This window comes from Lemur catta, chromosome 17 (genome assembly GCF_020740605.2).
Source record: "Lemur catta isolate mLemCat1 chromosome 17, mLemCat1.pri, whole genome shotgun sequence".
Taxonomy (NCBI): Eukaryota; Metazoa; Chordata; class Mammalia; order Primates; family Lemuridae; genus Lemur; species Lemur catta.
Window position 1 is genome coordinate 32,210,042 of NC_059144.1, and position 23,001 is coordinate 32,233,042.

At 39.0% G+C, this 23,001-nt stretch overlaps 1 protein-coding gene across 2 annotated transcripts in view; it reads left to right on the top strand.

Annotated features, from left to right (window-relative positions):
- The window catches only part of PLCB4 (phospholipase C beta 4), a 316,073-nt gene that overhangs the window by 280,087 nt on the left and 12,985 nt on the right, over positions 1-23,001 (top strand). For both annotated transcript variants that reach the window (XM_045528104.1, XM_045528105.1), the window contains exons 28-34: positions 2,701-2,789; positions 3,863-4,013; positions 6,851-6,900; positions 7,042-7,107; positions 15,487-15,602; positions 19,154-19,229; positions 21,010-21,185. In XM_045528104.1, coding sequence (XP_045384060.1) covers positions 2,701-2,789; positions 3,863-4,013; positions 6,851-6,900; positions 7,042-7,107; positions 15,487-15,602; positions 19,154-19,229; positions 21,010-21,185 — 724 coding nt within the window. The remainder of the gene's footprint in view (positions 1-2,700; positions 2,790-3,862; positions 4,014-6,850; positions 6,901-7,041; positions 7,108-15,486; positions 15,603-19,153; positions 19,230-21,009; positions 21,186-23,001) is intronic.

The window sequence follows — 23,001 nt, forward strand, 5'->3', positions numbered from 1 at the left end:
AAGAATAAAATAAGGGTCACCCATAAATCCACTGCCCAGAGAGAACTACTATTTACTTCTGATGTCATTTCTTTTCTATGTTTTATTTGTAATACAATTGGATCTTACTTTTATATACTCATTTGGAACTCTGATCTTTTTTTCACTTAATGGAGAGTATTTTCCCATGTCATGAAAAATTTTTAAATGTTTATTGGCTCTGAAAGATTACCTTTGATCTATGCCATAATTTAGTATTGATAAACATTGAAGTCATTTTTATTTTTTATAAACAATATTGTACCTAAGAACCCTAAATGTAAAGCTTTGGAAATATCCATGATCATTTTCTGAAGGTGAATTCTTTGAAGTGGATTTGTTGCATCAAGCAGTGCATGTGTGTTTAAAGCTTTAGATACAGATTGCCAAATAACCCATCAGCAGTGTATGAGATGTAATTTTTTTTAACATTTACTAGTTAGTAAAAATGGCACTTCAATTATGTATTCATTTAAAAATGCTTTTCTCAAAGGAAAAAAAATATTTAACAATTATTGTTTTGTACCTATTCTATTAATGGCCTGGATAAGAGATGCAATGCTGAAAAAAATCACATACATTATCCCTCAAGAGTTTTCTAGCCTTGTATACATATACATAAGCAAGGTATATGTGTATACATAAATAAGTGGATCCCATTATATGATAAAGGTACCCAAAGGGCAGGAGAGCCAAAGGGCATTTGGAGCATTGAACTAAGGAGTAATTAACCAGAGTGGGGTCGAGGGAGACTTTAATAGTTGTTTGGTCTTTGAAAGTTGAGTAACACTTCACAGCAGAGAGGTGGACCAGCTTTCTCCAGAATGAAAAGCAGCCCAGATTAATGTTCTGATAAAGAAAGTACTGGGTTTATGTATACATTTTGAGGAGGCTGAAACAGAGGGCATTTGATGCTGAAACTGAAAAGATCCAGTTCATGTCTGAGGATACGTCCTCAAAGACTGTGGTGTTACTCAGCAAGGGAAGTGTGCTATGGTGATATTCCTCTTGAATAATTTGGCACCTTAAAGAAAATGTTAATATTTCAGGGCACTAAGTAATTTTGTAAATTTTGTCTCATTGGCTTTCAGGTGGGTCACTTTGTCTAAAATCACACTACAAGGTTAGATCCAGTATACCTTCTTAGGTTCAACCACATCAGTTAAGTTCCAATTTTTATACTTCACCCAGTACTTAACCTAGGAATTACTTATTTCTTTAATCAGTGTAAAGAACAATTTTTTAAAAATATGCCTCAGAGTTCATACAGCATTATTTGTATAAAGAAGATCAGAAACAACCTAAGTCCATCAGTTGGGACTAGTTAAATATATTACAGCCATTTTCTAGAATACTGTGCATCCATTAAAAATAATGAGTTGGTTCAGGCTTGGGAGGTTGTGTGTTTCCAGGAATTTATCCATTTCCTTAATGTTTTCTAGTTTATGTACATAGAGGTTTTCATAGTATTCACAGATGATATTTTGTATTTCTGTGGTATCAGTTGTAACATCTCCTTTTTCATTTCTGATTGAGCTTATTTGAGTCCTTTCTCTTCTTTTTCTGGTTAATCTGGCTAGTGGTCTATCAATTTTGTTTCTCTTTTCAAAGAACCAACTTTTTGTTTCGCTGATCCTTTGTATTGCTTTTTGGTTTTTTTTTTTTTTTTTGCTTTCCCTTTTGTTTAGTTTTGCTCGGAGGTTTGTTATTTCTTCTGGTGGCTTTTGATTTGGTTTGCTCTTCTTTTTCTAGTTCCTTGAGATATATGACATGAGGTTGTTGATTTGTGGTCTTTCTTTCTGATTCTACCAGACCTACAAAGAAGAACTGGTACCTGTCCTACAAAAATTTTTCCATAACATCAAGGAGAGAATCCTTCATAACTCATTCTATGAAGCCAGTATCACCTTGATACCAAAACAAGGAAAGGGCACAACAAAAAAAGAAATTAGGAAGGTGATTCTGCTAGGGAAAAATGTATAAACTTACACAATTTTTAAAATGTCTAAATTATGTAGTGTTTTGAATTAAGGAGAATATTTATTCCCTCTATAGTATTGGTAAATTGTGCAAAAGTATATGAAACTCTGAAAGTACTTGGAACTCTTCAAACAACATTATATAAAAGATAAAATCTTACTGTTTTTTAAGTGCAAGTTATAGCTGAGAAAACACTGGAGAGAAATTTCAATCTATCTACCATGGGACCAAAATTGGCTTTAAATATGCCTTTCCCTTCTCTATTGAAAAATAAGACTTAGTACTGTCGCACCTACTAAGCTTTAGGGACTTTTTATGTTCATTATCTCATTGAATTCTCACAATAATGCTGTAGGGTAAGTGGTATCCACCTTAATTTCCAGATGAAGAAACTCAACATTAATCAACATGCTGAAAAAACAAATCCAGAACCCAAGGCAAATTTGGTTTGCCCTGCCACTCTGTCTTCTTTATTTGGGGAAAAACGAAGGGGAAAAAAGGGAATATCATCTGGTCTTTTATTCTTACCTTTACTTATTTCTTATTTTCTGCAACTAGCTGTGCTTTCCTCACTGTGTTAGAGGAAAGTTAACAGAAACTTTAACAGGTGTCTAGAATCCTGAAGAGTTTATTAGCTGAATCTTCTTGGATATTTGTAGTACAACAGAGAATTAACAACCCAGTGGTTTTCTTTTCCCCCAGATATTGTGGATGCTTTATCAGATCCAAAGAAATTTCTTTCAATTACGGAAAAGAGAGCAGACCAAATGCGAGCTATGGGCATTGAAACCGTAAGTAGAAATGGTTGATTAAAGACAGCCAACTTGGGGAAGTTGATTACAAAAGCAAGATAAAGTAACAAATTAACAGCAAGTTTAAAGAGGGTTTTTAAAACTGAACTTATCAATTCAACAATAGGTTCAAGAGTCTACAAGAGTGAACCATGTTTAAAAGAAATGTGACCACCCTCAAAAAAACCCACTTCACAACCAGTGGCTTAACTCACATCTGGGGACCTCTGCCCCATTAGAAACAAAGTGGAAGACATCCATTATGCTTTTAGGAAAATGCATCCCTAATCCAAAATCCAAAATCTGAAAGTTTTTGAGCACAGACATGATGCCACGTGGCTGGCTGAGATAGTGACACCTTAGGTTCCTGATGGTTCAGTGTATACAAACTTTGTTTCATGCACAAAATTATTTAAAATACTGTATAAAATTATCTTCAGGCTATATGCATAAGGTCTATATGAAACATAAATGAATTTCATGTTTAGACATAGGTCCCATCCCCAAGATATTTCATTATGTATATGCAGATATTCTAAAATCTGAAACAAATCTGAAATATTTGTGGTCCCAAGCACTTCAGATAAGGGTTATTCAAACTCTGCTGTATAGGATGTTTCTGTGATACCCTGAAATGCTAGCTAACCTAGTTCAGTGAATTAATGAAAATGGCATTTATTAATGATTCTTCATTTTGTACCGGGCTTGCCTTCCAGCTTTCTCCTGTTCTGGTGCATGTTTGGGTTGTTTTTGTGTTCTTATTTGTTCTCGTTACCAAACTCTTCAGTTTGGGGTGGAAGTAGCCTCTTTCCAGTAGCTGGGGAAAGAAGAGGTATTCTCTGCTTGTCAAGGAGTTAGATCTCCTTTCCTTGGCTTCCTCCTTTGCCCCAAGCCTAGAAAACTACATAATCTTTACTTGAGCTGGGCAAACACCCTTTAAGAGAGAAGAAATCTGAGAAAGGGGAACAGGAGAAGTTGAGTGGTACAGACTGGATTCTGTAAGATAAAGAATATGCAAGATATTTGACCTTGAGTGGCATTCATTTGGGTCAAGATAAATGTTTCTGTTCCAGAGTGACATTGCCGACGTGCCCAGTGATACTTCCAAGAATGACAAGAAAGGAAAAGCCAACACTGCCAAAGCAAATGTGACCCCTCAGAGTAGCTCCGAGCTCAGACCAACCACCACGGCCGCCCTGGCTTCTGGCGTGGAAGCCAAGAAAGGTGAGGGAGATTTGTGGGGCCCCATATCTGTTCTGGCAATTTTAGACCCTTTCTAAAGAGTCTTTTAGGAAGGTATTGGAAACTGTTAATTCTGCCAATTTTCATTGCCCCATAAAACTCAAAAAGCAGCTTATTTTCTTGTGGATTGGACAAACTGCTTAATTTCCCTGAGTGTGTTGTAGGGAGTCAACATTTGTTTCATCTGCTAGATCCCCTGCACCCACCTTAGCTGTAAGGGGTACAATATCCATAGTTTTAGGAAATATTCAAATTGGGTGTCCTTTATGGGAAAGAAACCTTTCACACAGTGATATTAGCTAACTCATCCCACTGCGTAGATACTTATCTGGACAGGCAGTGGGCGTGAGAACCAACAGAGTCATGACTATTTGGACATCTAAAATCCTTTACTGATAATTTCCCTCATATGTAGATATTGAGCACCCATGATTATTTATTTGTAAAAATTATCGATGGGTATTTAAAGGTCAACTCCATGTCGCTCCCTGTGGATGAAACAAAAGATCATAAGAGGTGTCATCACAAAGAATTACGTGTCTCATGTGCTAATATTCAGCTTGTATGTAGGGAAACAGCTGTCCTGGTTATTTGTAATTGGCTTCTATTCTAATTGGCCAGGCATCTGTTGATTGGATGGTGCCCATTCCATACTGGTAATTAAATGTTTTAAATATCCTCCTTGACCATGAGTCATTTACTAAACTCATTCTTCTTACCTTAATAAGAATTTCTCTTTTCCTCATGGTTTTTTACTCAGTATATATAGTTCCCATTTATATGTGGGTTGAGTGTCCTCAGTATAAGGAAATCAAGTCGTTCATACAGTTAAGTACGCACAGTGCTGCCATTTAAGGTAGGAAATGACAGGCTTTCCCAAGCCAAAGCAGCATAGTAATTTAGCAGGAAACTAAGTGTACATTGAGCTTTGTGAAATAAATTAGAAAATAAGACTGCACAAAAGTAGCCCAATTTGTGCTTGGCCTGCAGCTGTTTGTCTGTTCTTGCCTGGAGAGAATAGAGAGCAAAGTAATAGCATAGACTTTGGGTGTTCCATACCAGCCTGGTTATTATGAACATTAGCCACTCCGAGAGAGGTGGTAGAAAATGGGAGAGTTTATGTTTAAAGTTCTTGTATCACACTAGTACATAAAGACATTAGTAATTATAGTGCATTAAGTAGCCTGAAAAAAAAATGGCGCCATGTGACCAGCTTGCAAAGGACAAAAGTGATCCTAGTTCAGAAGGAACTGTGCCTGTGAGTTAGAGGTGCCTTCCCTGGTTCCAAACACGGCTACATTTGAAGGAGCCAGGCAACTGTCACCTCCCTCCACTCTAGTCTCTTCAAAGACGCCCTGAGGAAGGGTCTACATGCAGTTTCATTTTGACATTTTACTAAGGAGACTTGAAAGTCTAAGTCACAGTACTGGATTCTATGAGAAGTGCCTACATTCTTTCAGGGACCTCACGTGTTCATTTTGCAGACGAGAGCTGAGACCCAAAGATAGGGAGCTCTTCGCTGTGCCAGGATTCACTCCCCTGCCTCACACTGCCTCAGTCACTAGGGAGGTAGCTTGTGGCATCATACTTAAGAGATCAGAGAAGAACCCCAGGGACCCTTCCCACTCCTATCATAACATTTTACAGATCACAATACCAATTTCTCTCAGCCAAGACTCTCCTCCTTACTGACTTACTGCCCTCACATTGGACGTGCAAATCTTACAATGAGTAAAACTGAAAAACCTAGGACTTGATGCCTATCTTTCTTGAATATATCATATCTAGCCTTTGGGATGCTAATGGAAATCAGTTACAGTACAGAGTGCACATTCATTTTGTTTGCTTAAGATGAAAATCTGTAGTCAGACAGAACCTGTTTGGGGATTCGTCTACAGCTGTGGTTGCCATGGCGACACCTGGCCCAGCATCACTCAGATGGCAGAATGACTTAGTATATTACTTCGGGTCCTCTTGGCAGCATCCTGTTATGTAATGGTTTGATTTCATTATTGCTTGGATGTTAAAGGTATTACTGTGCTCAATAGCGTGTTGCTGAAATGCTATGATTAAATTTGTTAGAAGAGAGAAGCTAAAAAATAGTTTTGTTCTTTGATAATTAAGGAGGGAATAGAGTTGGGAGGTAGTTGACTGATGTGATATGCCTTGAAGTACAAAGATGACAGTAACTAATAGATGCTGTTGTGCCTGATCAGATGCCCTTTATGGGGCTGCTGCTCCGTTTCCCAGCTCCTGAGTCTTGGCTGGTTGGGGATTACAGCTACTCCTTCAGAGAATTGCCCTGAGACCATGGGAGTTCTCTTGCCCAGAAATACCTGGAAGGTTTTATAAAATATCTGAAGCTCTCTAGCTGACTGATACAGGGTTACAAAAGCCCAGTTTCCTTTGGGCAAGGTAGAACAACTCTTGAGTACCATTTATACTAAAGAGCTCCCCGTAGGAGCAGGCTGAGGCTAGATTTCAGCTAGAAACCCAACCTACCTCCTTCCTCTGCACTAGCCTGTTTATCTCACGCCCTTTCGGGTTTCTCCCACGAGTCTGCTCTCAGTAAACCATGTGTATATGAATCCCCTTCTTGGCTCTGTTAGTGAGGGACCTGATCTAAAATAATGAAGCATTTCAATTGTCTAGTTAATTGTTTTGCAATAGGTATTTAAGGTGTTTATATCCCATTACATCATATGTAAAGTTGCTTCAGAGTCTTTAGATGAGATCAATATGTGAATTTTGCATTATCAGTTATTCTCTCTAACTTTTAGTATACACAGTGACCTAATTTTTTTTGTTGTTGTTATTAGGTATTGAACTCATCCCTCAAGTGAGGATAGAAGATTTAAAGCAGATGAAGGTAAAATTGCTTGATCATTTTGCAGGCACTCTTGTATTATATTAGTACATATTGGTGACACGAATGTATTTTTGTTTCTCACCAAGTGTAATCATTGTGACCTCAAACAACCTATTTTGAATCCTCTTTATTTCCCCACAGGCTTACTTGAAGCATTTAAAGAAACAACAGAAGGAGCTAAATTCTTTAAAGAAGAAGCATGCAAAGGTACAGTGTTTTAAAGCTACTGTTTTGCATTATGTACTGATGAATCAGTCATAGCAAGAAACATGAATGACTCAGTGCCCATAGCACCCAACTTGACAGCAGTACTTTCATTTTAACCATTAGCAATGAAATTAAAAATTAGACTCTGTTCGGGAGTGGTTGTCACTGATCTGTAGTCTGCATTTCTAACAGTTATTTCAAACACATAACAAAACTTTATCCATTTAAAAATTGTTCCATTACTAATATGACTTTATATAAAATACTGGGCCACAGCCTGACTATTGAAGACCAACTCACAATTTTAGCCATTACTTATGTAAATTCCTTGGGTCCCTGTCAAATAATTTGCCTTGCAGAGTGCACGGAGGGAGATGCTAGCAAGCTCTGAACCTCCCACTCGTGGCTCCTAGAGAGAGACGCTTCTCACTTTTCCCCCATTATGTAAACCCTACCCAGTGGCCTACTTCCGAAATATATTTATTTTTCCTTTTTACCCATAAGAAGAGGCTTTCTTGGCAGTAATTGTGAGAAATTATAAGAGCTAGCTGCAAATTTAAGAGAACAGCAGGAGGTGGCCCCAGAAATTCTCCTGTAGGTTGAAAAACTTCACAGCCCTCAAACACACAATCCTTCTTTCCAGACTTCCCTCCCAGAGAAAGGAGAAAAAGGTAGGACCTCTTGGTGTAGGGGCTCTTGGAGACAGAGCTATTTAAAGTAGGATTTCAGTTTTGTTGGTTATTGGCAACAAGCTGGAATATGGAAAGGCAACAGAAAAAGAGAGAGAAAAGGGAATAAGAGAGAATGCAACTTAAATGACTTTAATTATTAGGAATGGAGTTGGTTCCCATATGCTGCAGTATTACCTAATAGATTTTTCTTGCATTTAAATTGGATCGCTGTCATTGAACAGGCACCTCAATGGCCTTTGGGCTAGTTGGAGACATAAATTTTTTGGTCTCATTTAATATTTTCTTGAGGCATGACCAGGAAATATACTGTGACTGATAATGCAGCAACAATAATAGAAGCTAGAATTTTTGCATGCTCAGTTATTTCCAGGTGCTGTGCTCAGCACTTTAATGTATTGTCTGATTTAACACTCTCTACCCTATAAAATAAATTCTGGTTAAGTCTCCATTTTACACAAGAGGGAATTAAGGATTAGTGAAATTCAACAATTTGATGCCCCAGAGTTCGCTGTTATTTAAACCTGAATCATCTGGGTCCAGAAACCTTGGTCTTGCTGCATTGTCCTGTGTAGGATATTGGATGCTTCACTAAGTAGACAAGTTCCCCCCATTGGGTCAAATGCAGTGATAGCACATGGGACATTAAGAAAAATCACCATCTGCTTTGGACAGTGTCCATATACTGGTTCCCTGGACAGTTATGAAGGAAAGGAGCTCTTTAATTTTTAAAACTCAATGGGCTGAGCACAGTTGTCTGTTGACTCCCTTGTCTAAACCTTTCAGTCCGCATAGTCAAAAATGACTTTGGTCAGTTCGTAGGTCTGTATGTTTAATCAGAAAAGTAGCAAAGATGGGAAATTGGTTTTCTCTTAATTTAAAACAGTTTAGAGTTGGCTTTGGTGGGTTTTCCTTCCACCTCAGGATGTCTTGGGCTTCATTCCTTTGGTTTCTTTCTCTCTGGTTCGCAGGGAAATAGTCATATCATTCAATGATCAGTAAGTCCCATGTGGCTGAATGGATCCAAGTTGCCTTCATTTGTAAAAAACAACCTTAAGCTTTTTAAAGTGCCGCATTATAATAGGACCTAAAAGAAGATGTTCAATCTACCCAAATCCTACCTTCTGAATTTGTATGGACTTTCGTAACAGCTTTAGTGCACATTTTTTTTAGAGGAAGTATTAGCCTTCAAAATTCCTTAGGTCAAGTAACAGAGCTAAACTGCTACAAGATACGAGTACTTACCCTATGTTTTCCAGAATGCTTTTCAGAAGCATTTCTGAGCAGGAGGATCTATTTTGCTGGTTATTGTTCGTTTCTTCTTGCACTTCTGGAGTTTGACTCACAAGTGTGTGAATATAAACTTATGAATGCATTCCTTCTTCCATATTATATACACAGGGGACCCACTTTTTCATTCAGTCTGTTTCAGTGGTATAATTTATGAAATCTGCATTCTAGAGTCTTTTTATAACAAAAGTACTAATAATAAGTCAAACTTTTTTTTAGTGCCACTTTCGTGTCGCACATTTTATACATAGTCTCAAGTCCTCACCATACCCTTGAAACCTAAATAATACTCTCCACACTTTGGACATGAATAAAATGCAATTCAGAGAGGTGAGTCCCTTGCCCAGAGTAATATAACTAGTTAATGCTGGTTACAGGCCCTATTTGCCTACTCCTAACACCCATGTCCTTTATAACTTACCACATTGTCTACTTTTATAAAAAGTTATCTTTTATAATTGTCCAAGTGCTTTGCAAATGACTATTTTCTAATAATTAGACCTTCCTATCTATAAACATTCTATAATTTTTAGTCTATAATATTTCCTTAATATTTTCTACTGTCTTATCTGAGCCAACTTCTAACATGAAGACTATGTATGTATATTTACTTGCCTATCTACATTAAAATGATAATACTAGCTAATGCATATAGGTGGTTACTTAAGCACTTATTCTTCTGTATTCTTGTAACAATTATACAAAGGAGTACTATAATTATATTAACTTGTATCAGGTAGCTTTTGCTGTGTAATAAACCACGCTGAAATGTAGTGACTTAAAGCAACAACCATTTATTTAGCTCACAATTTTGTGGGTCTGCAGTTTGGGCTGGGTTCAGCTGGATGATTCTTCTGGTCTCAGCTGGATCCACTCATGCATCTGCTGTCACTACCAGTTTGGCAGGTAGTGGGCAGAGGGGGGCAGGCTGATTTAGCAAGGCCTCTGCTAAACCACTTCCTCTCTGCTTTATGTGGTCTCTTGTCTTCCAGCAGACTAGTCCAGGCTTGTTCACATGGCAGGGGTCCCAAGAGACCAAGCAGATCACGCAAAGTTTCTTGATGCCTCAGCTCAGAACTGGCACTCCATCACTTCCACCTCATTCCGTTGGCTAAAGCAAGTCATAAATCTGGCCTAGCTTCAAGGGATGAGGACTCTGTCTCTTGACAGGTGACAAAAGCACATCAGAAATGGGGGTGGATACAGAAAAGGAAATAATTGTGGCCATTGTTACAAATAGTCTACCAACCATTTGACAGACAAGATAATTTACATTTAAAAGAAACACAGCCTGACTAAATCACGTAGTTTTAAAATGATGGAGCCAGGATTTGAACCAAATTCAGTCTGACTTGAGAACCCAAGCTCTGAACCACTGTGTTCAGCTGCCTCTGACTTTACTCACACTAATTTTTCCGCTCTCTACACATCTTGTTCTTGATGGTCTCAGTAACAGGTTTTTAAGAGTAGTCGTTAAGTCTGTAAGGGCACAAATATCATGGGTTCCTGTGGGACTGGTTTTTCAATACATGATCATTGGGCCAAGAGCTGGAGGCTTCATCAAATTGAGTATTCCTGTGAGACTCAGTTAGAAGTCTCCAAGGAGAGGGTGTAGGAGTTATATTTTAAATAAGCTTCTCCCTGATGCACAATAAATTTTGAGAACTGTTTCTTCAGGAACTTTACTTAGCACTCTTTACTATTCCTCGACCCTTTAGTGGTAACCCTACTAATTGCTTGCAAGAGGCCAATCAGACCTGCATAAGGAAACAGCTTTTACCCTGCTGTCAAGCAACAGAATAAATCCCCCATATTTCAATGAAAGAAAGTCTACCTACAACTTTTTTGTAATAGTTTTGAAGCTACCTAAGATGGGGCTGAGATTTGCCACCCTAAAGCCTTGGGTTGTGAAATTACCAAGGGAGGAGAGAAGATGACCTGGGCTACACCCTCACTAGTACTGTGGGCATGGCCGAACCTTGGCACTTGGTAGCTAAGAGCAGAGACTGATACTTAGTCCATATTCAGCAACTGTAGGAAGAGCTCAGCTCTTACATATCAGCCTAGATAAATAATTTCACTTCTCGGATGTAAAGGGAAACAGAGAATCCATGAACCAAATAAATTGCAGGCATTTAAGAAATAAATGTGTAGTCCAATAGAGAGTTTATTACCAAACCTGAAGGTTAGCTTCAGGAGAATAACGGAATAGTGGTGTGAGTATTCAACGGAATAGTGGTGTGAGTGCCGTTTGCAAAAGAGTCATAGAAATAGATGTGTGATCTGCTGTTAGGATATTGAGAAGAAAAGACAGGGGCAATGAGACTAAGGTGCACATAAAAATGCCTAGTTTTCCGAAAATGAGATGGCTAATTGCTTTTGACCCTCTGGATGCAGCTGGCAATCAGACTTCTACATGTCTCTCGCTTTCTAGAACAAACCTCTTCAATTTGAAATGGAAACGAGGGGAATGGGTCTCAAGTGTCCATTAAATGAGGCACAGAAAAAGCAGAGCTAAGCAGCAGTAATCCTACCCTAGCACATGACTCATTGGGGTCCGGAGCTGGGGTTACTTTCGTTAAAAGACAGGCATGCTTCTCAGCTGTCCAATGTGGTCAAATCCTAGAGCAAAAGAAAAAAAAAGCATAAAACCCAAAGTTGGATAAATATCCCCAGTAACATGTTAGAAGGAGAATTACAATTCAAATGCCCATAGGAAGTAACTGAAGGACATAGGCCAGGTATTGACTCTAGAAAAACAGAGCACTCATTCCTATCCAGAGGCCTTGTCCCACTCAGCTCCCACCACTGGTGCCTAGAAAGTATATGGACCAGCTGTGTTCTCTAAAGCAGAGGCATAAAATCTGAAATCTCATATGAATTTCCTGATCATATAAGAATTTAATATTTACCTATAATTCAATCTCTTCTTGAAACCATGGAGGCCAAAAAAAAAACCCCGCCTAAAAACTACATCTGCAGGTTGGATGCAGCCCTCGGGCCACCAGTTTGCAACAGTGATGTTAAATGAGCCCAGTAAAATCCCTGAGAACCCCACTAAACTCTGGCATTTCAGTAAAGCTACTAGTGGAAAATGTGCTCTTTGCTCTACAAACAATTTAGCTGTTACCACCAAGACTGCTATGAAACCCATCAGTTGTAATTCCTGGTCAGACCCCAAGAGCAGACGTGTGACTCTGCTGTGCAGTGGAAAGGGACAGAGACACAGCCGCCACCCACAGAGTGAGCCTCGCCCGTTGGTAAACTCCAAGTTACATGCCGAGCAGACATGATTTATTCAGATTTTTCAGTACTGTCCGTGGTGTGGTCAGTCGTGCCCATAGTCACATCCGTCACGAGAATGAATTGCAGCTGCAGTTTTTCCCAAAAGAAGCTGAATTTACTCTTAACTCGGATGAGAAACATAAATAGATTCTGCTAAAAGCTATACATTTTTCCCCAAAATGTCAATCAAGATTGACTTTAAGACGACACATTTAATTTTGGCACGCCTTGCCTGAGAGGGAATGAAGAGATGTGTGTCTCTTCCATAGTGTCTCATGATTTAATCCATAGTCTCATGATTTCATTAAGGACCTAAAGAATAAAATCAATGATAGACTTTTCTTTTTTGAGTAAAATGGACTTAGAGATCATTTCCTGGCTCCTTCATTTTACAGAACGGGAAACTGAGACTTGATCGGAGTCACAAGGAAGTTAGTAATTAGGATCCCCATTTATTTCTGAAAGAAGTGGCGCCTGGGAACCAAATTATCCTGAAACCCCTCAGTTATCACTGCCTGCCTCACAGGGATGGGGTTTTGAGCATGAAGAGAAACACAGAAACAATTTTTCAGAACCAGCTTTCTTGATACTTGTATTAACTATGATCATTTAAATTCAATATGCTTCTAATTTTTCAAATATTTCTGCATACATTGGGTAACTTTGCAGCTCATAAGCAACCCATGAATTAGGTTAGGCAAAGGGACTTGTCTCAGTTTTCCACTAAAGAAACTGAGGCCTAGAAAGATTTATGTGTGTTACACGAGACCACGTGGCTAATTATTGACTGAGCTGGGACCAGAATCCAAGTCCTCTTGCTACTTTGCCATGCTAATTTTTTATTCACACAGCAAGTATTAATTGAGCTTCTAGTATGTACCAGGATTTGTGCCATGTGCTGGTCAACAGAGAAGACTTGCCCTGCCCTTGTAAAGCACGTCACACAGAGTTGAATCTGTCGTGAACGACTTTATGGTACAAACATTCCTCATGTCTTTTCAGGTTAATAAGGTTCACCAGAATATTTTCTTAGGAAATTTAAAGAAACAGTCCTCTGCACCCTCCTTTCAATGATATTTGCAAGATAAATAGGAAAGTGGCACCTCTAATATCTTTTGAGATTTTCAGAAACCCTCTTATTTATTTGCCCAGGAAAATTAACACGTGCTAGCCAAACATGAAGACTTCTAAATCTTAGAAAGAAGACTAGGCGTAGGGCATTTTTTTTAACCCCCACGACATTGCAAGACTAGTTAAATACATTCAAGGACACGTCAGAATGTTACTCTGTTCCTGGGGTAGTAGATTAAGTGTGGAGGAAAGATTTATTGATTTAATTACTCTGATTCATGTCCCTTATCCCCAAGTCACTCTCTGTATATTATCATGGATATTAAATAATTTAAATAAGTTAGTATGTCACTGTATTTTGAATAAGATATAACAGGCAATTGAACTAGGATGTTTATTAAATTGACTTTTAATACTAACAACACTATGAAGTAAGTATCACTATCCCAATTATAAAGATGAACAGTTCTTAGAGGGTAGGTGACTTGTCACAGGACGGAGGAGCCCATGCCCTTAACCCAATGCCACAATAGTAATATGGCTAGATTTATGGGGTATTTCAACCACAAATTACAAAACATTGTTTATATATATATATATATATATATATATATATATACACACACACACACACACACACACACGCACACACACACGTGCACACACACACACACGTGCACACACACACACACACAAATATATATAAAACTCCCTCCAAATCCACAGCAACACAGCAAGATAACATCACCTTTGTCCCCATTGTTAGTTCCTGTTTCAGGAAACTCCCCACCCAGTGTCACCTTCCTCTGCTCCCTCTCCCAAAGACACGAATGCTCAGGCCTTGTGCACGAATGCGTTTCTGAAGAATTTACGGATAAACAGATGTTAGATCAAGTCCTATGTTAATCACTTAACAGAGCTGGGAAATTAATGAAATCTTATTAAAATTAGAAATCCTTTCCCTGTTTATATTTTATGAAATCTTTTAAAGTAGTTCATGAATTAGACTTAAAGTCAAGCCTACTCTAGGAAGAAAATAAATTCATTTTTAAATTGTCACTTATTTTTAACAAGCAAAAGGAAATATGAGTGTGAGCTGGGCTCTGTGACCTGAACAACGTGTATCCAATTCTCCTATCCCATTTCTCAAAGTGTCTCAAGAGTAAGTGACTGGCTTTAACATCAAGTATCATAGAGTGGTATATTACTGATGGTACCGCTTTCATCTTTATTTGGGAAGATGAGCAGCTAAAGAAATCTGATTTCATATAAGCCACTGGCTGTAGCCAAATGCCTTTCTCATCATCCACGAAATCATGTTGATGCTGAAATGCTTATTTCCAAAGCATGGCAGCCCCAATTTCAGTGATTAAATGAAGCAGATGGGAAAATATCTTAAATATCTATTAAATTAAAGGCCAGAGCTCCTGAACATTCTGTCATCCTCATGAGTACATCGAGATAAGGAAGTCCGTGAAAATATCAAGTGATGTAGATCCACATTCAGCTGATGGTGACAACCACAGTGGTAATTCTCATTCTGTAATAATGGTATTCAAGCCATTCCAAAATGGTCCAGGTTTTTAGAAACCATGTCACATGAGGAATAGTTATATTTAGCGTAGAAAAGAAAAGAAATATGGTGGCTGAGCTTGGGTGTTTGAGACCTGTGCATGGGAGGAGCAGTAGAAGGATGTATCAGACAGCAGATAAAAGATGAATGAGTGGAAATTCTATGGCAATGTGTAGAAGAAAGGACTTCGAGATGATTGGCACTGCCCAGCAGGTGACCAGACTGTCTTTTGGGGTAGGAGTGTTTGTTAGACTGAGGCTGGCAACTCCTTTGTTGGGAATTCCCTTGAATAAGAAACTCTCGTGTTGGAGGGGAGACTGGAGGTCTGTATAGCTCTTAGACTGGGTTACTCCCTGGCTTTCCAGATGAGACCTGGGAAAAGCTGGTGAAAATTATGCCAACCCAACATGGCGTAAGGTGTATCAGCCATGCTGCAAGTCCAGCTCATAACTGCAAATTCTTCTTGTTCAGGAACACAGTACCATGCAGAAGTTACACTGCACGCAAGTTGACAAAATTGTGGCACAGTATGACAAGGAGAAGTCGACGCATGAGAAAATCCTAGAGAAGGCAATGAAGAAGAAAGGGTAATGCTGTTTATTTCCTTCTGAAGGCTTTCTCTATTTTTATATTTTGTTTTTTCCCATAGTTCACCTGCCTGGTTAGGCCAAGGAAGAACTTAGTGTTGACTCAGTTCTCAGCATTAAAAATTATTCCTGGACAACATGAGACTCATTCATTTTAAACACTCTAACATTATAGCAGGTCAAGGAGAAGACTTAGCTGTGGTTTAGAGAAGGCTCTCTGAGGAGGTCTTGAAGTCTTTTAATTCATTGTAATCAGTTCTACTATGAAAAAGATAGCCTCAAAAAAGTTTACTTTTCTACTCTGAGAACTCATTGTAATTTTTTATTTTGAAATAATTTGAAACTTACAGAAAAGTTGTAAAAATAATACAGAGATTTCCTTTATACCCTTAACTCAGCTCCCTTAAATGTTAACATTTCACATTACCATAGTATAGTGATCAAACCAGGAAATTGACATTGGTACTATACCATTAATTAAACTTTTTCAAATATCACCAATTTTCCACCAGTGTCATTTTTCCTGTTTTTGGATTCCCCTCTAGAATTATACATTGCATTTAGCTGTCCTCTGAGTCTATGTTAGTTCGTTTCTCCCTGTCTTTTGTGACTTTTTCACTTTTGAAGAGCACTGGTCAGTTGTTTTGCGGAGTGTCTCTCCTTTTGGGTTGGTCTGCTATTTTCTCATGATTAGAGTGAGGTTAAACGTTTGCAGCAGGCACCTGCAGGAGCAATGCTGCTTCCTTCTCAGCACGTGGTATCGGGAGGTGCATGATGTTGACAACATCTTGTTGTCAGTGATACCAACCCGGACTACTTGGCTAAGGTGGTATCTGAGAGGTTTCTGCACTGTAAAGTTACTGCTTTTTCAGTGGTTTCCTTCTGGCTTTTATCTCCTTGAAATCCCTGGTGATACCTTCTAGTCTTCCTCGACCTTCTGAATGAGAGAAAAGGAGAAAGGAACCATATTTTCCTACTTGATTTTCTTTTTGTTTGGTTTTTTTTTTTTTTTTTACCTTCGCTCAAGATATATCTTGAAAACTAAAGCTCTGAAAGCAAAACAGGTTTTATTATCATTTTCTTGGACATTGATTCTTCTTGGTGAAATTTTCAGTCCCAAGATCTAATTTCATGATGTGAAACCAAAGTCATTCGCTAGAGAAGTAAACGATGGGTAATTACATACTCCTGCCCTGGCCTAGCCCTGGCTATTGGAGAGGTGCCTTCGCTTTTATTAAAATTATATTTTCTGGAAAAAAATACAAATCAAGCACTAACTATTGAGCACTGGTTAATATGTACAGTCTGACTTTTGTTTTCGCCATTGTTTCCACTGTGTATCACTGAGGCAGAAACCTGTGCCTGTTGCTTTGAAAACATTTTGACGTGTGTTTTAAGTGAGGGAGTCGGGCAGAGCTCAGGGCCCACGTGGCAGTATTGGTGGTGAATACAGTAAGTTCTGAGAAGCTATGCGTCTTCTAGACTTCTGACCACATCAGGAGCTTTAGCATATTTCTTTTTTGTAAATTATTTTCTCATATTTAATGACATTTTAGACCAAAATGTTGAAAGTGGGGGCAGACATAGACTCTAACACCACGTTTTTAAGAAGCAAATTTTTGACAGCTTCATGATACTCTGCAAGAATAACGTTATTTTTATTTGTAAGTCACCTTTTCAAACATCGTTTTGTATACCTCTGTGGATGGCTATATTAAAATTTTCTTTCTGTGTTTTTAAGCCAAAACACAGCTTTGGTTTAACCAAGCCAAAAATATGTATTTAGGAGATTTCAGAGTCAAGCAGCATAGAGTAAGCTGCTTTGCTAAAAACGGTATAATTTTCTAAGTCAATAAATCATGAGTGCTGCCTTTGGCAATCAAAAAATTAAATAAAAATGTATCTTTACCTCATTATTGTTTTTATGCTCATAGGAAAAGTGGGGTCAAAATGATATTTATTATAAGTTGTTGCAGGTAAGATGCCCACCCCTACCCTGGCTGCTGAGCAGTCTTGGAGGTCTTTCAGCAAATGAAGCCCTGTTTTATTCTAAGTGTAGGCGAGACTGTAGGCTCAGCTACAGATTTCTTCCTGAGCCTGCACTGTCAAACTCGCCACTGCCCACGGCCTCTCCACATAGAACATTTTCCAGATACTCTAAAACAGCAGAAGTCTTTACATTAAAAGTTACTTCAAAATCAGACTTCACGTACTTTCTCCTGGACACCCATGTCTGAGGAGAGTTTCTCATTGTTAATGTTGACCATGGTATCAAGGTTGGCTAAACTTTTTACTACAATCAAGTTGCTAAAACATTAGTGAAAGGGGAGACTGGTGACAGTCCTTGGAGATGTCTTAAGCGGGATCCCTTTTTAAAACCAGAGGTTTCCTCTTCCTCTTACCTATGCAGCTGAAAGGAATGACTGACCACACAAAGAGAAGCTTTATGCAAGCGCTTGCCCGCTATCGCCTAATGACATAATAACTGTCTGCCACACGCTTCCACTGAAGTATCTTTAAGGTGATGGGGAAAAGATGAATGGAGGCAGAAAGGACAAGCTGAAGTCTGGAAAATTCAAACTTACAGAAATTATTTTTATATAGCCAGAAAATTAATAATAAGTTTGATGCACTAGAGGAAAAAAAATGCAGTCTTGATATTTTAATATTACTGAAGTGCTTGGCTTATGCCCACAGATAAGACCTATCATTGCATGTACCATGAAAGATTTTGTGTAGAATTAAGCCCAGGGAATGTTTGAGCAGTGCTGCAAGCTCACTGAATAACAGGCTAGAGAAGAAACATGCTCAGAGCCAGCCATTGAGAAGTAGTAGATTGATAAGAGACCTGGCATTTTTAGAGCAATGCTTCTCTCAGAGGAACTCTTGGTTAATACTATAATGAAGCATTCTGACTTGGGCTACCATAAACCAGAACATACATGCTGAAGACAGAAGCTCAGGACCTGTTCTTGTTTTAGCACCAAAATGTATAATCCAAAGGAAAACCTAATCATTGAAATAAGCAGCAATGGTTGCTGGACAAATCGCCTAGCATAGATTTCCTCCTCACAATAGAGTAAGAAGCAAAAATTACCTTATGATGCCAAGAATTGCTATTTTCTCCCTCACTGGCATGTTTAAAAGACAAAAATCTGGCTTTACAACCAAAATGGAAGAATTAAAAATTCACTTCAAGGCTAAGGACCTATTTTCCAGTTTTCTCCCCAAATATTTTATTGAATAAGTGAAAAAATAGCTTGAAGAAAAATAGGAACCAAAATGGAAACTCTGACAACAGACCCTCAACAATGAAATAATTGTTAGGTTTAAAGTGTCTCTTTGTGCAGTGGTTGAATGGAGTAATCATGATACGGATAATATTTTGTAAGGTGTGAATCTATTACTGGAAAAACTGATGTTGCCCAATGAGCCATGGCATCCCATATTTGATGACTATATTGTCTTCATCAGAAAGCTTTGTAGCAAAGGCCCACGGGAATGGGAAGATATCTAATTTCTGGCATGCATTTACAACTTTCCATTTTCAGGGGAAGTAATTGTCTTGAAATGAAAAAAGAAACAGAAATTAAAATTCAGACACTGACATCAGACCACAAATCTAAGGTAAGAAAATGCCCATTTTTACAGCAGTGACTTGCAGAAGACACTTGTAATTTTTTAGAACGGATAAATCAGAAATAACAGTAGCCTGGGGCTGGACTGGGAAGTCAGGGGACCCAAGGGTTCATGTTTGCCCCAGACTCACTGGCTTTGAACAGAGCCATTTGTTGGAAGATCTATTCTTGTCTTGTCTGTTAAAATGTGCTAATAATGTTTATGTTGTCTGCCTCGAGGGCACCAAGTGAAACAATAAATATTGCATACAACACAGAATATACTTCCCGATAGAAGTAAGATTCAACATATGTGACAGAAAACCACCCAAATTGGGGATTGAGTAGCTGTTTGATTCTTACTCCGTCCTAACTTTGCTGTGAAAGTTTGGGATTGATGAGAAAAACATCAGCGTTGATATTCTGAGAAAGGAGCCTAATTACTCACATTCCCCCTAAGATAGAAATAAATACGAGCTCGAGAGACCTTAATTAAGTTTGTGGGCATTTGGAGAACTACGTGCTAAGTCGCAGTCAAGAATGCAAACAATTTTTCTACAGTTTTTAAAAGAAGAAAAAAAAAAACGGCTCTTAAAGAAAGCTCCCAACTATAGCTGGGGTGAAACCAGCCAGCCTCCATCTGTCTATAAGCAACTCTGTTATCTGGCCTGGTGCCCTGCTGCATGTGTAGATCAGCCAGGCTGTTCGAGATGAAGTTCTTGGTGCTGCATGTTTTGTAGAGCGTGAACTCTACAGAGGCAGTAAGCCATGGGCTTTTGAGAGTTGTTCCCCACTCTTCTCTTTCTCTCTTTTTAACTAGAATGTTTGGAAGTTAATGCTTGAGCAATATGCCATGATTTTTAGATGACTTGTACAAATAGGAAGAAACCTTGCAATATCAGTTTGCTTTTGCTGCATAATAAACTGTTTCAAAATATAGTACCTTAAAACAACTACTACCATTTATCAGGTCACACAATTCAGGGGGTCAGAAATCTGGGCTGTATTCTACTGGGAGGTTCTTCTGCTGATTTTAGCTGGACTCACTCATGTGTCTAGAGTCAGCTGAAGGCTGGTGGCCTCCCTTGTATATCTGGTGGTTGGCTGGCTGCTGGGTGACCTCTCAAGCTCTAGCAGGCTAGCACAGGCTCAGTCACAGGGTAGCCTCAGGTTTCATGCACAGCAAAAGCGCAAGCACCCTCCATGCCTCTGTGTGGATCACATTTGCAACTGTCTCAATGGCTAAAGCAAGTCACAGGCCAGCCAGGTTCAAGGAGATGGTGAAATAGACTCTAGCTCTTTGCAAGAGAAACTGCAAAACCACTTTGCAAAGAGTGCAGATACCAGGAGGGGAGGACTTTCTACCCAAGCATCTGTTAGGGTTGGTGCGGAAAGTCACGATCCAGGAATATGACAGCGCAGAGCTCTCTTTTCAGACCTGTGGACTTATGGAAGCAAAGCTGGAAAAGGGTGAGGTATTGAGGAGAATCCTGCTGGACTTGATAAAGGAGCCCAAGTGCAGACAAACCAGAGCGTGGGCAAGTGAGGCAGTGAAATAACACATCGTGGTTAAAAATGTAGAGCCAAAGTGTGATTGATTTAGTTTAATAAGCAATGGCTTCCTGATTCCCATTGATTAGTCTATATTATTTTTTACAGGTTATAGGTGTCTCATGATTCACCAAGTAGATCGGTGGGAGGGATCTGAAATGCAGGAACAATAGTGTGCTTTCGGTTCCTATTTGACCTGTGAGGGTTCCAAGTGGCACCATCCCCTGTTTCCCAAACAGGTCAAAGAGATTGTGGCACAGCACACAAAGGAATGGTCAGAAATGATCAACACCCACAGTGCGGAGGAGCAAGAAATCCGGGACCTGCACCTCAGCCAGCAGTGCGAGCTGCTGAGAAAGCTGCTCATCAGCGCACACGAGCAGCAGACCCAGCAGCTAAAACTGTCCCACGACAGGTAGGAGAGTCGGCCGTCTCCCGAGTGAGTGATTACCTCATTTTTCAAAAAGGTTGATTTCGTGTATGTGTGTGTATTAGTGAAGGTAATACGTGAAATCAATTTGACATATAATATTGAGCTCGTGTGTATATCTTATACGGCCAACATGAGCAAGATGAACTAGGAGCAATAGCTCCTGCCATCTGAGGGCTTACAAATGTGGGCAAAATACTACACTCACATGGAAAGGTAAGTCAAATTAAGTAGCATATGATACGTATGAAAAAACGTCATAGGCACGGAGGGCATCCAGTCCACGGGAGCTTTACCTTCCTAGTGGTTGTGGAGGCTTTGCAGGATGCTAGGGCTGGACCTGGGCTTTGGAAAATGATCTGGACTCGCTTAGGAAGAGAAGACACCGAGGGAGATAAGGACCGACCAGTTGAGCTCCTGGAGTGATTCTGTTCCAATCGCTCAATGGCTACCTGTGGAAAGAGCTTCCTTTCCCCTTCTTTACATTACTAGGACATCTGTGCATTTTATTAACAGAAAGGCCTGATCAAGAAACAGCAAAGTGGCAGTTTATTCTGGCCTGTTCCCACTTCAGCAAAGCAAATATTGCATTTGAAATACTGCAGATGATGAGCTGGGCTCCTCCCCGGGCAGAAGAGTGTTGATGTCAGTTACAGCTTGGTTGTGGCTTGCCTCCTTCCCACTGAGTCCCTGCTGTATACCACAGTTAGGGTCTGTTGATACACACAAAGAGTAGAAAATAGAAGCATTCTACAAATAAGTCAAACAAACTTTTAAACTACCAACTGCATAAATTATCTGGTTGCATGCCCAAATTGCCAATCTTACTTTGGAAAGATAGGTTTTGCCATAAGAATGGTGTTTTTTTGCCATAGTTTCCAATTCTCATTTGAGGCAACTAAAGGAGGTATATCATGCTCCATTTTCTATGGGTTAATGTCCTACACTCCATGTGGTTTTAAGTATTCTATTTAGTTCTATAGGATTAGAAGTTGTCTTTTCTTTTTCCCTTAGAAATGCTGTTGATTCAGTATGCAGAAAGATAATGTTCATCCTTCTGCATTTGATGGTTGCTACAATAGCAGATTTTCGGTGTCTACCCTTATTCAAAGATACTTCACAGAATAAGGCACTTTTCTAATCTCCTTTTATGTAGTTGAATAAAGAAAAAAATATTAGCTCACAACAGTAGGCATTATCTGAAAGAAAAAATGCAAAATAAACTATCTTCTATTGCTTAGGAAGTTATCTGAAGAGATCATAACCTAGTTACTAATTTACCTTAAACAATAAATTTATGGCAGGGGTATTTTTCAAAGCAACAGCAGTATTTAAGCTGTTTCTTAAGCACCTGGTGGTGGTGTTTCTTTTTCATCATCACACTGTTGCTTTTAGTTAAATATCTTTGCTTTCTCAACACTTGTCAGCAACGTTTGGTCATTGGTGTTTGTTGAGTGAATGAATGAATACAGAAATGGTCAGTTTATTAATAAGTTCTGGAGAAATTTGAGAGCGATTGTTTGGGGGACCAGAGTTACTATACGTATTCCTGCTGTTGTGGCTCTAAGGTAGCTCATGGAAGAACTCTCCACTTCAGCATCCTCCATCCTCCATCCCTTTGGATGCAGAGCAAACAACAGTGCCTAGGTAACCTGATTCCTTGGTTACAGGTTTCCAGGCAATGCTTTAACTCCACAGGTTACAGGGAAAAAATCCCTGTTCATCATATTCATTTTGGTATTTTAAATGTTATGCCTTTAGTGTACACATGAATAAAGCTATGTGTTTGTCAGGCATCACA